General features: G+C 38.3%; 4 protein-coding genes across 4 annotated transcripts; 1 reads left to right on the top strand and 3 right to left on the bottom strand.

Moving 5' to 3' along the window:
* Positions 1-1,620: 1,620 nt before the first annotated feature.
* Cbr-mel-47 lies at positions 1,621-2,948 on the top strand (the record flags this gene model as incomplete). The annotated part of the gene is made up of 6 exons (XM_002630665.1): positions 1,621-1,781; positions 1,827-1,917; positions 1,964-2,104; positions 2,150-2,473; positions 2,519-2,806; positions 2,856-2,948. The coding sequence occupies 6 exons, from the start codon at positions 1,621-1,623 to the stop codon at positions 2,946-2,948; spliced, it is 1,098 nt and encodes a 365-aa protein (XP_002630711.1).
* A 105-nt stretch (positions 2,949-3,053) lies between these two features.
* Positions 3,054-4,194, bottom strand: CBG02395 (the record flags this gene model as incomplete). The annotated part of the gene is made up of 4 exons (XM_002630666.1): positions 3,054-3,377; positions 3,431-3,850; positions 3,932-4,051; positions 4,102-4,194. 4 exons carry the CDS (start codon positions 4,192-4,194, stop codon positions 3,054-3,056), a joined length of 957 nt encoding a protein of 318 aa, XP_002630712.1.
* Positions 4,195-5,269: 1,075 nt separating this feature from the next.
* On the bottom strand, positions 5,270-7,847 carry CBG02397 (the record flags this gene model as incomplete). The annotated part of the gene is made up of 9 exons (XM_045242589.1): positions 5,270-5,278; positions 5,887-5,988; positions 6,030-6,128; positions 6,178-6,343; positions 6,394-6,704; positions 6,755-7,189; positions 7,268-7,441; positions 7,486-7,677; positions 7,770-7,847. The coding sequence occupies 9 exons, from the start codon at positions 7,845-7,847 to the stop codon at positions 5,270-5,272; spliced, it is 1,566 nt and encodes a 521-aa protein (XP_045092317.1).
* Positions 7,848-8,683: 836 nt separating this feature from the next.
* Cbr-srx-114 lies at positions 8,684-10,204 on the bottom strand (the record flags this gene model as incomplete). Its single annotated transcript, XM_045242588.1, has 6 exons — positions 8,684-8,852; positions 8,897-9,263; positions 9,352-9,558; positions 9,602-9,675; positions 9,727-9,887; positions 10,151-10,204. The coding sequence occupies 6 exons, from the start codon at positions 10,202-10,204 to the stop codon at positions 8,684-8,686; spliced, it is 1,032 nt and encodes a 343-aa protein (XP_045092316.1).
* Positions 10,205-12,967: the final 2,763 nt, after the last annotated feature.

Genomic DNA, 12,967 nt, shown 5'->3' with positions numbered 1-12,967 from the left:
TGTGGTGGAATTCTAAGAAAAACCATGCGGCAAAACCGTGCCAGGTTGCAATTTAGGCTCCTCCCCTGACTCCGCCCACTTTTCTCCGGAGTTTTTTTTCTCCGGAAATTTTTGGCAACAAATTCGGGGGTACAAGGGGGTACAACTGATTTAGGGGTACAAAATTGGTGATTCGGGGGTACAAAATTCGTTGGTACAAAAATTCGGGGGTACAACGATTCGGGGGTACAAACTATCAATGATTCTGGGGTACAACCCATTTCATTTATGGGTACAACGCTTGTGATTCGGGGGTACAATTTTTTTCAGGGAGTTTCTGAATTCCTGAATTTCAGAGCTTGAAAATCTCAGAATTCTTAGAATTTCAGAATTTTGGAATTCCAGCATTTCGGAATCTGAAAATTTCGAAACTTCAAAATCTGAGAATCTAAAAATTTCCGAATTTCAGAATCTCAGGACTTCAAAACTTCGAAATCTCAGAATTTCAGAACTTTGGAATCCCAGAATTCGGAATCTGAGAATTTCGAAACTTCAAAATCTGAGAATCTAAAAATTTCCGAATTTCAGAATCTTAGGACTTCAAAACTTCGAAATCTGAGAATTTCAGAACTTTGGAATTCCAGACTTCGGAATCTGAAAACTTCCTAACTTCGTGATCTGACAACTTTTGGGAAAAGAAATGAGAAAAATTTCAATTACCACGAAAATTGAGGATAATTGGGAAAAATTGGGAAAAAAACGGAAAATTGGGGTAAAAACGAAGGAATATTGAGAAAAAAATAAAAATGAAATAGAATTGAGAAAAAGTGGTATTGAGGAAAGTATCGGCTGGGTTTTAATCCTAAATTAAGCATTAAAAACCTGAGTTTGTAAAACTTGTCAAGCTTATTTTACAGTTCTCCATTTTCAAAAAGAACAATGTGACAATGAGAAGTGAAAAATTTCTGTCGTCCTTAATTCCCAGATGCCGAAACACTGAAATTCCAAAGTTCTGAAATTCTCAGATTCTCAGATCCTGAAGTTCCGAAATTCTCAGATTCCGAATTCTGGAATTCCAAAGTTCTGAAATTCTGAGATTTCGAATTTTTAAAGTCCTGAGATTCTGAAATTCGGAAATTTTTATATTCTCAGATTTTGAAGTTCCGAAATTTTCAGATTCCGAATTCGGGAATTCCAAAGTTCTGAAATTCTAAGAATTCTGAGATTTTCAAGCTCTGAAATTCAGGAATTCAGAAACTCCCTCAAAAAAAAATTGTACCCCCGAATCACAAGCGTTGTACCCCTAAATGAAATGGGTTGTACCCCAGAATCATTGATAGTTTGTACCCCCGAATTTTTGTACCCACGAATTTTGTACCCCCGAATCACCAATTTTGTACCCCTAAATCAGTTGTACTCCCTTGTACCCCTGAATCATTGTACCCCCCGAATTTTTTGCCGAAATTTTTTTCTCCGGAATTTGTGGGGTCTCCCGGCTCCGCCCTTCACAAACGCAAACGCGCTTCACCGCGCTTTGAGAAAAATTCGGCGCCAAACGCATCACTTCCATTTTCAAAGCGATTTTGTTTTCCGTTTTTCGAACTTATTTTGGTGATTATTCCTGTTTCGTTTCTTTCAGAAATGGCTTCCAGCTCAACTGCTTTCTATCTCAAAGACGCCGGGTTTCACATTCGCAATGTTCCAAAGGAATGGAACGATTGGAACTTGTTCCACATTTTCCAAGTCTTTGGAAGAGTCGGATATTGCCGTGTTGCAGGACAATCAAATGATATGCAGCTTGGGTAGATAGATTAGGCAGCTTCAAATGATTCTTTCAACATTTTCAGATTTGTGAACATGTTGTCTGCTGCGGACGCCGAAGAAGTTCGTAAGAATTTGCACGATGGAAATCTGATTGGAGATAACTATTCGCTTAAGGTCCGCCAAGTTTTTCTAGCAATTATTCCTCTATTCAAAATTACAGGTCAGTGACCATAAGAACATCGGTGGAGCTCTTCTTCCAATGGCTTCCATTTCCGTTCAAAAGCTTCTTTCTTCGCCACCAGCAAAATCTGGACCAGTTCATCTGTCTTCTTCATGGCTTCCTCTCAACAAAGATATCGAGGTAAACATTTTGTTAATTGTTTGAAAATGTGAATTCCGATTTTAGGTTGAAGTTGTCGACTATCTTCCATCGTCGTCAGCAGCTAAGGATGTTTTCGCTCTAACGATTCTCCGTATCAACGATGCACAGTCAAATGAGAAGTACAATGCGATGCATGAAAAAATGAATTCGTATGCACAACTAGTGGCTTTCGATTCGGAGCTTCAGATCGGTTACGATGGTGTGTTCCGAGAGTCGCCACGCTCCATCAAGCGAGTTCGTCGTATTTCGGCAACAAAGCTGTATCTCGTTGATTTTGGAAAGATCATTAACTACGAGAAGAGCAAGTGCTTCCAGATTCCTAAAGTTTTCCAAACTATACCGACAAGAGTGGGTGAAAAACATTGGGTGCGAGTATCAAATACAATTTTACAGGTGTCATTTTGCGGTCTCGATGGTCTCACTTGGTCGGAACAAGCTATCCCATCTTTCGACAATATTCGTGAAGTCGTTCAGAAGTGGGGTGCGATGGAAAACGCGACTCTTCACGCCGTGACTTGCGGTTTCGCCGGTGCTATCAACATGATCAACCTATTCTGCGGAAACTCTGTTCTTGCCGAACGTCTTCAACGAAAAGGAATTTGCGAATACCTGCCACGCCATCAACAACCTCGTTTTGCATACTCTCGTGATTCTCTTCTCAAGCACACCAACGCTGGAGTGGTGAGAACAACCTTTCTACATAGCTTCTAAATTATCAATGCTTCTTCAGACTGCTCACATTTCGAACGATGCTGATGTGGTGAAGGATCTTTTGAAGAAGATCGACGGAGTCAAGAGCATGCTTCGTGAGCTCGATCTCTAACTCTTAATATGCAACAATTTCATTGAAATACCCAATTTATAAACAATTTGAATCTGAATCAATCGTTCAACAAAGCAACATGTTTTCAAAAACCCAAAAGAAAGATCAAGCATTTTGTTGTTCAGAGGAGGTAGTTGCCAAATAACGTTGTAGCGGAGAGTCGGCATTCAAAATCTCGATAGACCCGACGTCCAAAAGTTGATCGTCTTCTTCATCGTTCCAAACGTCTGCATTCAAAAAGTGCTTGACTACTTTTTGACGAATCATTTCCATCTTTCCGGATACCGCGAGGACTTCGGTTCCTAACTCAGATGCAGCTCCGCTTTGAAGAGTCTTTGCACTCAGTACTAGAGTGACACTATCAAGTATGATTCCAATGGCAGCGACACTATGAAGAACTCCCTTGGCGAGTGAAGAGGAGAGACGACCCTGTAAAAGAATGGATGGATATTTAAATAAAACAAATTTTTAATTTGACAAACCATAGATGTGATCGCAAATCTGGCTCCTAATCCAGTGATTCCCGAAACAGAAAAACCGAAAATGGTCTTAAGTTTGTTTTCCATGTCATTATCATCTTTGAAGTGCTTGTAGAACTCTTCTCCCTCCACAATCTTTTTCACTGCTTCCATTAATTCTTGTCTCGAAACAAGAAGTTCTTCAAACAGTCTTTCATCTTCTTCAATCAATGCGAGCAGTTCCTTGTGCTGTGATTTTGAAAACATCCATTTGGAGATCCCGGTTGCAAGGTTTGATATACCGGCAGCTGTACCAACAATTAATCCTGCGACAGCAACAGGAGGCATCAGAACAACTCCGCCGATGATAGCGAAACCCGAAACAACTCCAACAGAACTTCCGACTGTAGTGGAAATCGCACATCCTTTCTCCCAGTTGTGAAGCTGGAACAAAAATGTATAGAAAACAAGAAATCTTCTCTTCTAAAAGAGAAGTCGAATTTTTTTCCAGAAATATCTCCCCACCTTTTCTGCAATATCTTCCATTTTTCTGACCATTCTTCTCCGGTTATTACTCCATTTATCCAGGAACTCCTGAGTTTTTATCGCTTTCTCGCTGAGCTCTTTCGACATTGATTTGGGAATCTAGAATTATTAAGATTACGCTTTCCTTTTTCTAAAAATCAACTCCTCACAAATAGAAGACTTTCTAGAGAGCTATAAATAGGTATCCCGTTGTCTTCAGGTTGGGAAACCTCTTCATCGCGTTCCTCATCTTTTATCTGCATATTTAGTTCGCTGAAAATTAAGTTAAATATGTTAACTTAAAGCATCAAATTTCAATTTCATTTAAATAGAAAGTAAAGGAAACAATCTGAAGAAGTTCTTCAAAAATTAGGAGAAGAAAATACCAAAGGAAAAGGACAAAACAGTGAAAACCATAAACTAGAGGAAAGTTTTGAAATAATAAATGAATTGTTTCGCAATTTCAGAAACGATAGTCAATGAACAGAAGGATGGTAAGCGAATCACTAGAAAACAACAGCTAGATTAAATGATTGGAGAATTTAAAAACGAATATAAAACGGATGATGCCAGTATAGAAAACGGTTTGCGAAAGAAAAACGGAATGAATGTCTCTCAATCTTCGTCCGTTTTTGATTGCTAATTCCTAAATTTGGATGATTTTAGGCTACGGTAGTTTTTGTTCAGGTCTAGGACACCAGCGGTTTTCTTTCACAAATGTCATATTTTAGGCTGGCAAAATAGTGACAAAATTTTCAAAGAGAACCTTTCAAGTGGAAAACCCTACAGACATTTCTTCAAAAAATCAGTTGACCAAAATCGTTCAGCTTTCTTCAAAATAACTAGGAATTGGTAGCATGCAATAAATATCATAAATTATTATTCAATGGGTTTTGAAAAGTTAGAAAGGAAAAAAAAATAGAATCGATTGGAGAATCACATGTTTACCCCGATGGCCTCTCTCCTCCTTTCCTTGTCGTTCTCGGGTGCCTCCCATGACACGTTGACCCTCTCGGCGAGAGACAAAGAGGCGGCAGGCAACTGGGGGAAGAAGGCTCGAGACCATCGGGTCAGACGATGCTTTATATTTAGGTGGGTCTATGGGTGAACTAACGTTCTGTAGAATTCATTGGGACAGAGGAATTGACTAAATTATGATGAGGGCGAAAAAAGACAACATTATCACATAGAAGACGAAAACAGTTCCCAGGTGTATATTGATAAGAGAATTCAGTAGGTGATACGAAGCGTGAATAGAGAAAAAGAGTTAAAGACGAGAATGGAACGAATATTGACAGTCGAATGTGCATAGACGTCGTAGTTGATGAGTGACGGAAGTTAGCGATCCTGAAATTGAAAATTGTAGATATTACAAGTTTCTCCGACGGCAAAATTGTTCCCAACAAAAGAAAATCAAAATTTCAAGAAGTGAACCTCTGATTCAAGAAAGATGAATGTATTGAGGGGGTATGCATAAGTATATACTCAAATGATCAAAATACTTCGAAAACAAAGCTCAGCGGTTGTTTGTTTTCTCACAAACAAAAAAGAAATCAGCTGACCGACTAGCGCTCCCAAAGCAGGCTAAACGAGACTTGTTTTGGTCAATAAAAACTTGAAACTGAATATGAATTCAGCTTTAAACGACGGAACTGAATGCAATTTCACACACAACACTTATGAACCAATCAAATCAGACATCTCAAAGATCAAATGGAACCAGTGATAAAAATTCCGAAAAAAAATATTTTTTGAATAAGGTGAATCTAACCAAAGAAAACCATAAAGCCACAAAACAACCAAGACTACATATAGTGTAAACTTGCCCTTGCTGCCAATAAATTATGTCTTTTCTCCAGTAGCTGGAGGAGCACGCTGAATTGAAGAGAATCAAATGATGTCATTGATGGTTAATAACCATCTAATAATTTTTTCAAATCTAACGTTCTACTTACCGACATGTAAGAAGCAAATGATGTCGAGAGGGTGGACCATTTTTCAGCGACTTTGTTGGCTCCAGCCCGGAAAGAATCCTTCAAATCAGACATATCGGGAACCTGGAATAGAATGTTAGTTGGAATTTTACCTACGGACATACCTGGCTAGACTGCCGATTCTGGCTTCCGTTACCCCAAAGATCTTCCGATCCGAACGAAGATTGACCTTCGCACTTGGACAACGCACTCTTGGTTTCAAACTAAAACAAGTGTATGTCAGCATGATTCTCAAGCTTTTTTTCAACTTACATCCATCTCAGGTGTTCCGAAGTACATATCACTAGAGATAGCCTTGGCGTTTCCGAACTTCTTTTGAAGATCAACATCCGAAACAGGAGTAGAACCTGCGGTGAGGCGAGTTGTTGGAGCACGAGACGTTGACGAGGAAGATGAGGATGCAGTGTAGCGAGACTTCCTTAAAATATTACTGCTACACCTAATAAACTGATTGCATTTATAACTCACTGTACTGGTTGTGTCTCGAATGAATCGAAGAAATCGTCTTCTTTGTTATTTTTACTACTTCCTCCACTTGTATAATCCTTGGTGAAGAAATCGTCTTCGTTGTTTGTGCTTTTCTTTCCATATTTGTCGTCAATCACCTCCCAATCATCATCTTCCTTTGGCTGTGGCGACTTCTTAAATGTGAGCACATCGTCTTGCTTGATGGAGCGAATACCACCGGCGACAGAATGGGCAGCACGAGCTCGGCCGACTCCTCCCATACCAAGACGATCGACAGAAGCTGCTTTTGTTGGATCTTTAGCGACTTTAGCCTGAAAATTGATATATTGTGAAACTGAGTTAACAGAAATAATGTCTTTACCTCCATTTGCTTCCGTTGAGCATCAATATCTTGCATAGCAAATTTAGCACTAAGCTTCTGTAGAGCAGCAGCATCCTCTGCTTTTTGCTTATTGTCGAGTTCAACTTGGTATGCAAGTTTGTTTGCAGCGATTTCAGCTTCTTGCTGTTTTTCTTTTTCAGCAGCACGTTGCTCAATTTCATCGAAATTGATGCGCATTTTTTGAGCTCCGAGAGTATTCTTTTTTGCGCCGAGTGTCGCTTTTTTAATTGGCTTTTTGAGAATGACAGAGACTGGAGCAGCAGTTGGAACTGCCACAGAATGATCTAGATGATCAACGCTTGGGCCATGACTAGAATCTTCGGTTTTATGGTCAGCAATATAAGCATCAGAAGACAATGATGTAGCAGAGGCGGAAGAGTGACCAAAATCCTGACTGAAGAAATCTTCTTCTTCCTGAAAAATGATTGGTAAGTCGGTTTTTACTTCTTTCATGTGCAGCTATCTTTCAGAAAGATTTTTAGGTGAACTTACCGCCGTTTTTTCTTCAGTATGCGTGACAGTGTCAATTATCAATTGGGTTCCGAACTTGCGTTGAGCCTCCTGACATAATGTCGAAAGTTTGTCACGATACATTTGAGCTGCTCGGCTTTTGTACTTCTGCTGAGCCTCAGTCGTGTTGCACCCGTGGGCTTTGAAAAATTGGGTCTATAAATGTAACATGAAATGTTTTCTGTAGAATGATAACTCACAGCATTTCCATTTCCTCCGAGCTGCATTGCTCTCAGTTGCAGCCAAGTCCAGTTAGTATCCAAGTTGGTCGAACGAACAAACGTGAGATGAACTCCAAGGTTGCGATGAACAGCTGAGCAGTCGATGCAGAGAAAGACTCCATAAGTTACAGTACACCATGTGGGATTCCGAGCGCCACAGTCGAAACAGAGCTTTAAACATGGTACTTGTTTCGACATTTTACAGTATGAAGTACATTCAGCACTTTTTTAACTATTTTCAAAAATGAGTTTCAATCACAAACCTTATTTGGAGGCAGTGCTCTCAACTTCCGCATTGCTGTCTGCAAGTCCACTTTTGAAGGTCCATTCTCGTCAGACATTTTCTGAAAACAAATCAACCGTAATTTACGCTTATAGAACATTGAGAAATATAGAGAATAGCACAAGGAAAAGCTGTCAAGTCGCTGTACGAACATAAAATCAATTGCATGAAGAAACCGGTTTCCGTGGAAGGAACGTAAAATTGAGACAACCCTCTGAGGATCAGGAAGTGATTGTACTGATAGGGATCGCTTATCAACGTTCGCGACATAGAACTTGATAGAAATCAACTGGAAGTTATTGATTCAGCGATTGAGGACGTGGCAATGTAGTCCATTGAAAAGCAGAGGCTTTGCATTAAATTTCTGTGTTACACGTCGCTGTCCGCAAACACCACTGCGGAGTCGGCAGTCAACATTACGACAGTTCTCCGGATTGCGACTTGCAAAGAGGACATCTTCGAGGAACCGATTCTGAAGAAATCGGCGCAGAATTCCAACTTTCACCTAACTCTGCTGCAGCAGTGCAATTAATTCCGCCCTGATTTCCTCGTAATCTGTTTCTCGAAGACGACCCCTTCCTCGCAATTGGAGACGTCAGTTGAATTTCAGAGCAAAAAAGCTAGAATAATACCGACCTACCTATTGTTATACACTGAGATGCTACTTCCAAAGTAACTAGTTGATGTTTAGCCCAACAAGAGATGATGGTTTAATGGACTTGTTGACTGGGTGTTCAGAGTAGTACGGTACCACTTCCACGAGAAATCGCAATTTTCGACGTGAAAAAATAAATGAAGACCTGATATTTATCTCTCACTAGAAAACACATTTTCAGGTTCAAAACCAACAGTATCCCTTTAAATTTTCATACTCTCAAGAAACCATACAAATAGTTAATGATTGATACGAACAGAAAACAATCGGTTAGAAGCTACGATATTCTTTGAATGAGTTGCGAGCGAAGACGCCGGAGTCTCACTACTCTTCTTCTGTTTTGACTTTCTAAAGACTTTGATTCGAATTGCTTCTCGAATAGATTCATTGATTAGAACCATGACAAGTCTGCAATTAAATTATAAAATTCTGATTAAGTTCTCTCCCAGTACCCTTCCAAGGTTCTTGCGAGTATTCTCGAATAGGCACAAACCAAAAACTGGAAGCATAGAGCAGAATAAAAAGACCATGCATAGGTTGTGTTAAATGTGTCTATTGCTATAATTAGGTCCTGACAAGCACTTTGAAACAACATTCGTCGATATCGTCTCTGCCGCTTCAAAAGTTGCATTGATGAAATTTTAGCCGATTTCTTTAAGGATGAATTTAAAATCGAAGAGAGTAAAATTCGAAACTCAGCATCGGAAACTAGTTTGAAAAATTCAATAATATTAAGAGTATTAGATATGAAAGACATAGAAAATGCAGAGTATGTGAACAACGAACTCAATCGAATTGAGCACGGAATCCGGCACCCAACTAATTTGATTCAGTTGAAATATAAAATTACAACCATCTATAATATTTTGTATTTAAAACTGGAAAAAAAATCAAGTTAAGCCCTTACCCACAAATCCGGGAAGGGATACTGTAATGGAAATGATGAATATGATGGAAAGGAAAACCTGAAATTTGAATGTTTTTTTTCCAGTGTGTGTATATCGAATTCTCCAACGAACACGATTAGGATAATATTTGTATTCTGTATGATGTGCTTGAGGAAGACAAACAGCCATGAATCTATTCCCAGCTAATAGTATCTGCGTTGTTGGACCTGAATTCGGAATTGTATCAATAGAAATATAGGTAGAGATTACTGTAACTCCATGCAAACCATCCGATTATTCGTCCAGAAAGAACGTTATAAAAATCTGGGAGGTAGTAATAGTTTCTCGAAAAATGTGTTCATCTTTTGGAAAAAACTTTGAAACTTTGAAATTACAGAAAAGTGACTGGAACTGGCCAAACAAGAAATCCAATGCAAATTATATTATTAGCCATACTTTTAACCATGCAAATAACCAAAAATCCACTGTTCCGTTTAAACCTTGTAAACAAAGAAACAGCTATAGTAAGGTTGAGAACCAGTCCAAGGATAGATGTCTATAAAATATTCAGAATGCCGAAAACTTGTAATAGAATGGCTGCTCACACAGTCAAGCTTGAGCTGATTTATCTTGGCTCCTATAAGAGAGAACAAACATGTGTCTAATACGAACATGTTTTTGATATTATGATAAACAATTTATTAGTTGACCGTTTTTTGATATCTTTGACAGGAACCTAGAAAAATTGGCTCAAAGTTAAAAGTTAAGAGGCCCTTCCATTTAAGGTTTTACTATGGGTTCACCCCAAAATAAACTCACCAATAGCATTAAAGTAGCTGAAACTATTCTCAGCCTGGTAGTTGATTCCTCCATAGGTTTTTGCTATCTTGAAAAATCTCAGACAGAATTAAATTTGAATTTTTATGTTCACACAAATAGAGCAAGAGGTTTTGAGAGAATCACTGATCAAAGGGTGAGAGAAAATAGGTGACAAGTGAGGTTGATATAAAATTTAAGCTTTATTGTATTGTCAAGAAATGGAGAAAATGAAAAAGGAGAATAACATACCAAAAGGAAACAGAAACAGGTGTAATTTGTCTCTGATTCACCTTTAAAGGTGTTCTGAAATTTACGTGACTATATGTCGGTCAGGAGCAGATGGAAATGGGACTGCAACAGGAAAAAAAAGATAAAACCTGAAATCTCTGATTGGGGTGTAGGGGTTTTATTCAGGGATCTGTTTCCGAGGGAATCGGGGCGGAGTCAGAGTTAGGTGAAAGTTGAGACTCCGCCTCTATCTACAGAATGGGTTCCTCGAAGATAACCCCTTCCTCGCAATCCGGAAGTGTCTCAATAAAACTGGGAAAAAACTTGTGACACACATTCCTGGAACCTATGAAAAAGTAATATATTCCGACACACTTTTTGAAAGTTTTTAGTAAATCACGTTTTCACTACAACCCCCTCTCCCCCACTTGATTTTATTAAACACTGAAAATCAAAAAAAGAGCAATCTGTTCGATTGAATTGGAATATGTATGCCGGCTTATTGGAATCATGTTTTCGTGTTTTAGCACTATTTTAGTCTTTAAAAAAGGTTAGAGAAAAGTGCGTGCCAAAATATATAAGAGGATCGGCCCATTCTCCCGGGGTACATCAGAATGGGGTACATCGTGCTCATGGGGTACAAAGTCTCAGGGGGTACATAGTCTCATGGGGTACATTTTAGGTATAATCTCATGGGGTACATTTTTCGCTTTCTCATGGGGTACATCTCTGAAATACTCAGGGGGTACATCGCATTGTCTCAGAGGGTACATCGCATTGAATCTCATGTGGTAAACATCAAGTCGGATTCTACAGTTTCAGCGCTCATAGCTGCCTGATTTTTCCAACATTCGTTACATATTATGAGTGGTTTTTTTTGTTTTCCATGTAGTTATTCAAGAATGTAATTTCGCTTTTGATGTGGTTTGGAAAAGAGATAACTGTCCAACATTATTTCTTCTCATCCATAATTCAGAAACATTTGGCTGATTGAAGAAAAATTGCCTATTGCAAGATATTCGGAGATTTCGGCAAATTCTCTTATACAACCATCTCTTATACTACTTTTCTCTTATACTACCGAGTCTCTTTTACTACCACTGTCTCTTATACTACTTTTTTCCAATGTGTCTCTTATACTACCGAGTCTCTTTTACTACCACTGTCTCTTATACTACTTTTTTCCAATGTGTCTCTTATACTACCGAGTCTCTTTTACTACCACTGTCTCTTATACTACTTTTTTTCAATGTGTCTCTCATACTACCAAGTCTCTTTTACTACCAAGGTCTCTTATACTACTTCTTACCACAGAGTCTCCCATACTACCAAAAGAAACAAGGCTTTCGGCCTAATCCTATAGTTGGCAAAAAATTTGGGGGGTACAAGGGGGTACAACTGATTTAGGGGTACAAAATTGGTGATTCGGGGGTACAAAATTAGTAGGTTCAAAAATTTGGGGGTGAAAACTATCAATGATTCTGGAGTACAACCCATTTCAAACAGGGGTACAACGCTTGTGATTCGGGGGTACAATTTTTTGAAGGAGTTTCTGAATTCCTGCATTCCAGAGCTTGAAAATCTCAGAATTCTTAGAATTTCAGAACTTTGGAATTTCAGTATTTCGGAATCTGAGAATTTCGGAACTTCAGAAACTGAAAATCTGAGAACTTCCGAATTTCAGAATCTCAGAATTTCAGAACTTCAAAATTTCAGAATTTCAGGGCCTCAAAACCTCAGAATTTCAGAACTTCAGAATCTCAATATTTCTGAATTTTCAAAAACTACGGCAGAAAATTTTCACTTCTCATTGTCTTTTGATTGTTCTTTTTGATTTTGTGTCATATATTTCACTCTTTATGAAAAAAAATTGTGGAAATTGTTGGGCATTTGCTGAAAGGCATTAGTTGCTTTGAATTTTTGAGTCTCGAAATTTCTAGAACGTACACAATAGAGAACTGTAAAATAATCTTCACAAATTTCACAAACTCAGGATTTTAATGTTTAATTTAGGTTTTAAACCCCAGTCCATACTTCCCTCACTACCAATTTTTCTTAATTGTTTTTTTCTCAATTCTATTTCATTTCCTTTTGCTTTCAATATTCCTTCGTTTTGCCCAATTTTTTTAGCCAAATTTTCCGTTTTTTCCCAATTTTTCTCAATTTTTCCCAAATTTTCAATTTTTCTCAAGTTTTCCCAATTTTTCAATTTTCCTCAAGTTTCGTGGTAATTGAAATGTTCTCATTTTTTCATAATTTTCTAAATTATTGAATGAAGGAAACAATCACAATTCAGTGATTTTCCCACAAAAATTCAAAAATCCCAAAAATTGGCCCAAAATGAGCTATTTTCCTTCGAAAATTGTTCGAACTGGGCAATAAAACACTACAAAAATTATTAAATTAATTTTTTTCGATTAATTACCACGAAAATTTGAGCAAAAACTATGAAAAACGAAGGAAAACGGAGAAAAATCCCAAAATAAAATTTCCCAGTGATGACGTCATCAGTCCATGGCCGTGGCCGAGCTGCGGGGTTTTCTCTTCCATGGGAAATTTCGCAAAATTCACAGCTTTTCACAAATCCCA

This window comes from Caenorhabditis briggsae (assembly GCF_000004555.2).
Source record: "Caenorhabditis briggsae complete genome, chrII, whole genome shotgun sequence".
NCBI lineage: Eukaryota > Metazoa > Nematoda > Chromadorea > Rhabditida > Rhabditidae > Caenorhabditis > Caenorhabditis briggsae.
Note: the sequence above shows the minus strand (reverse complement) of the source record. Positions and strands in the feature narration are given on the sequence as shown.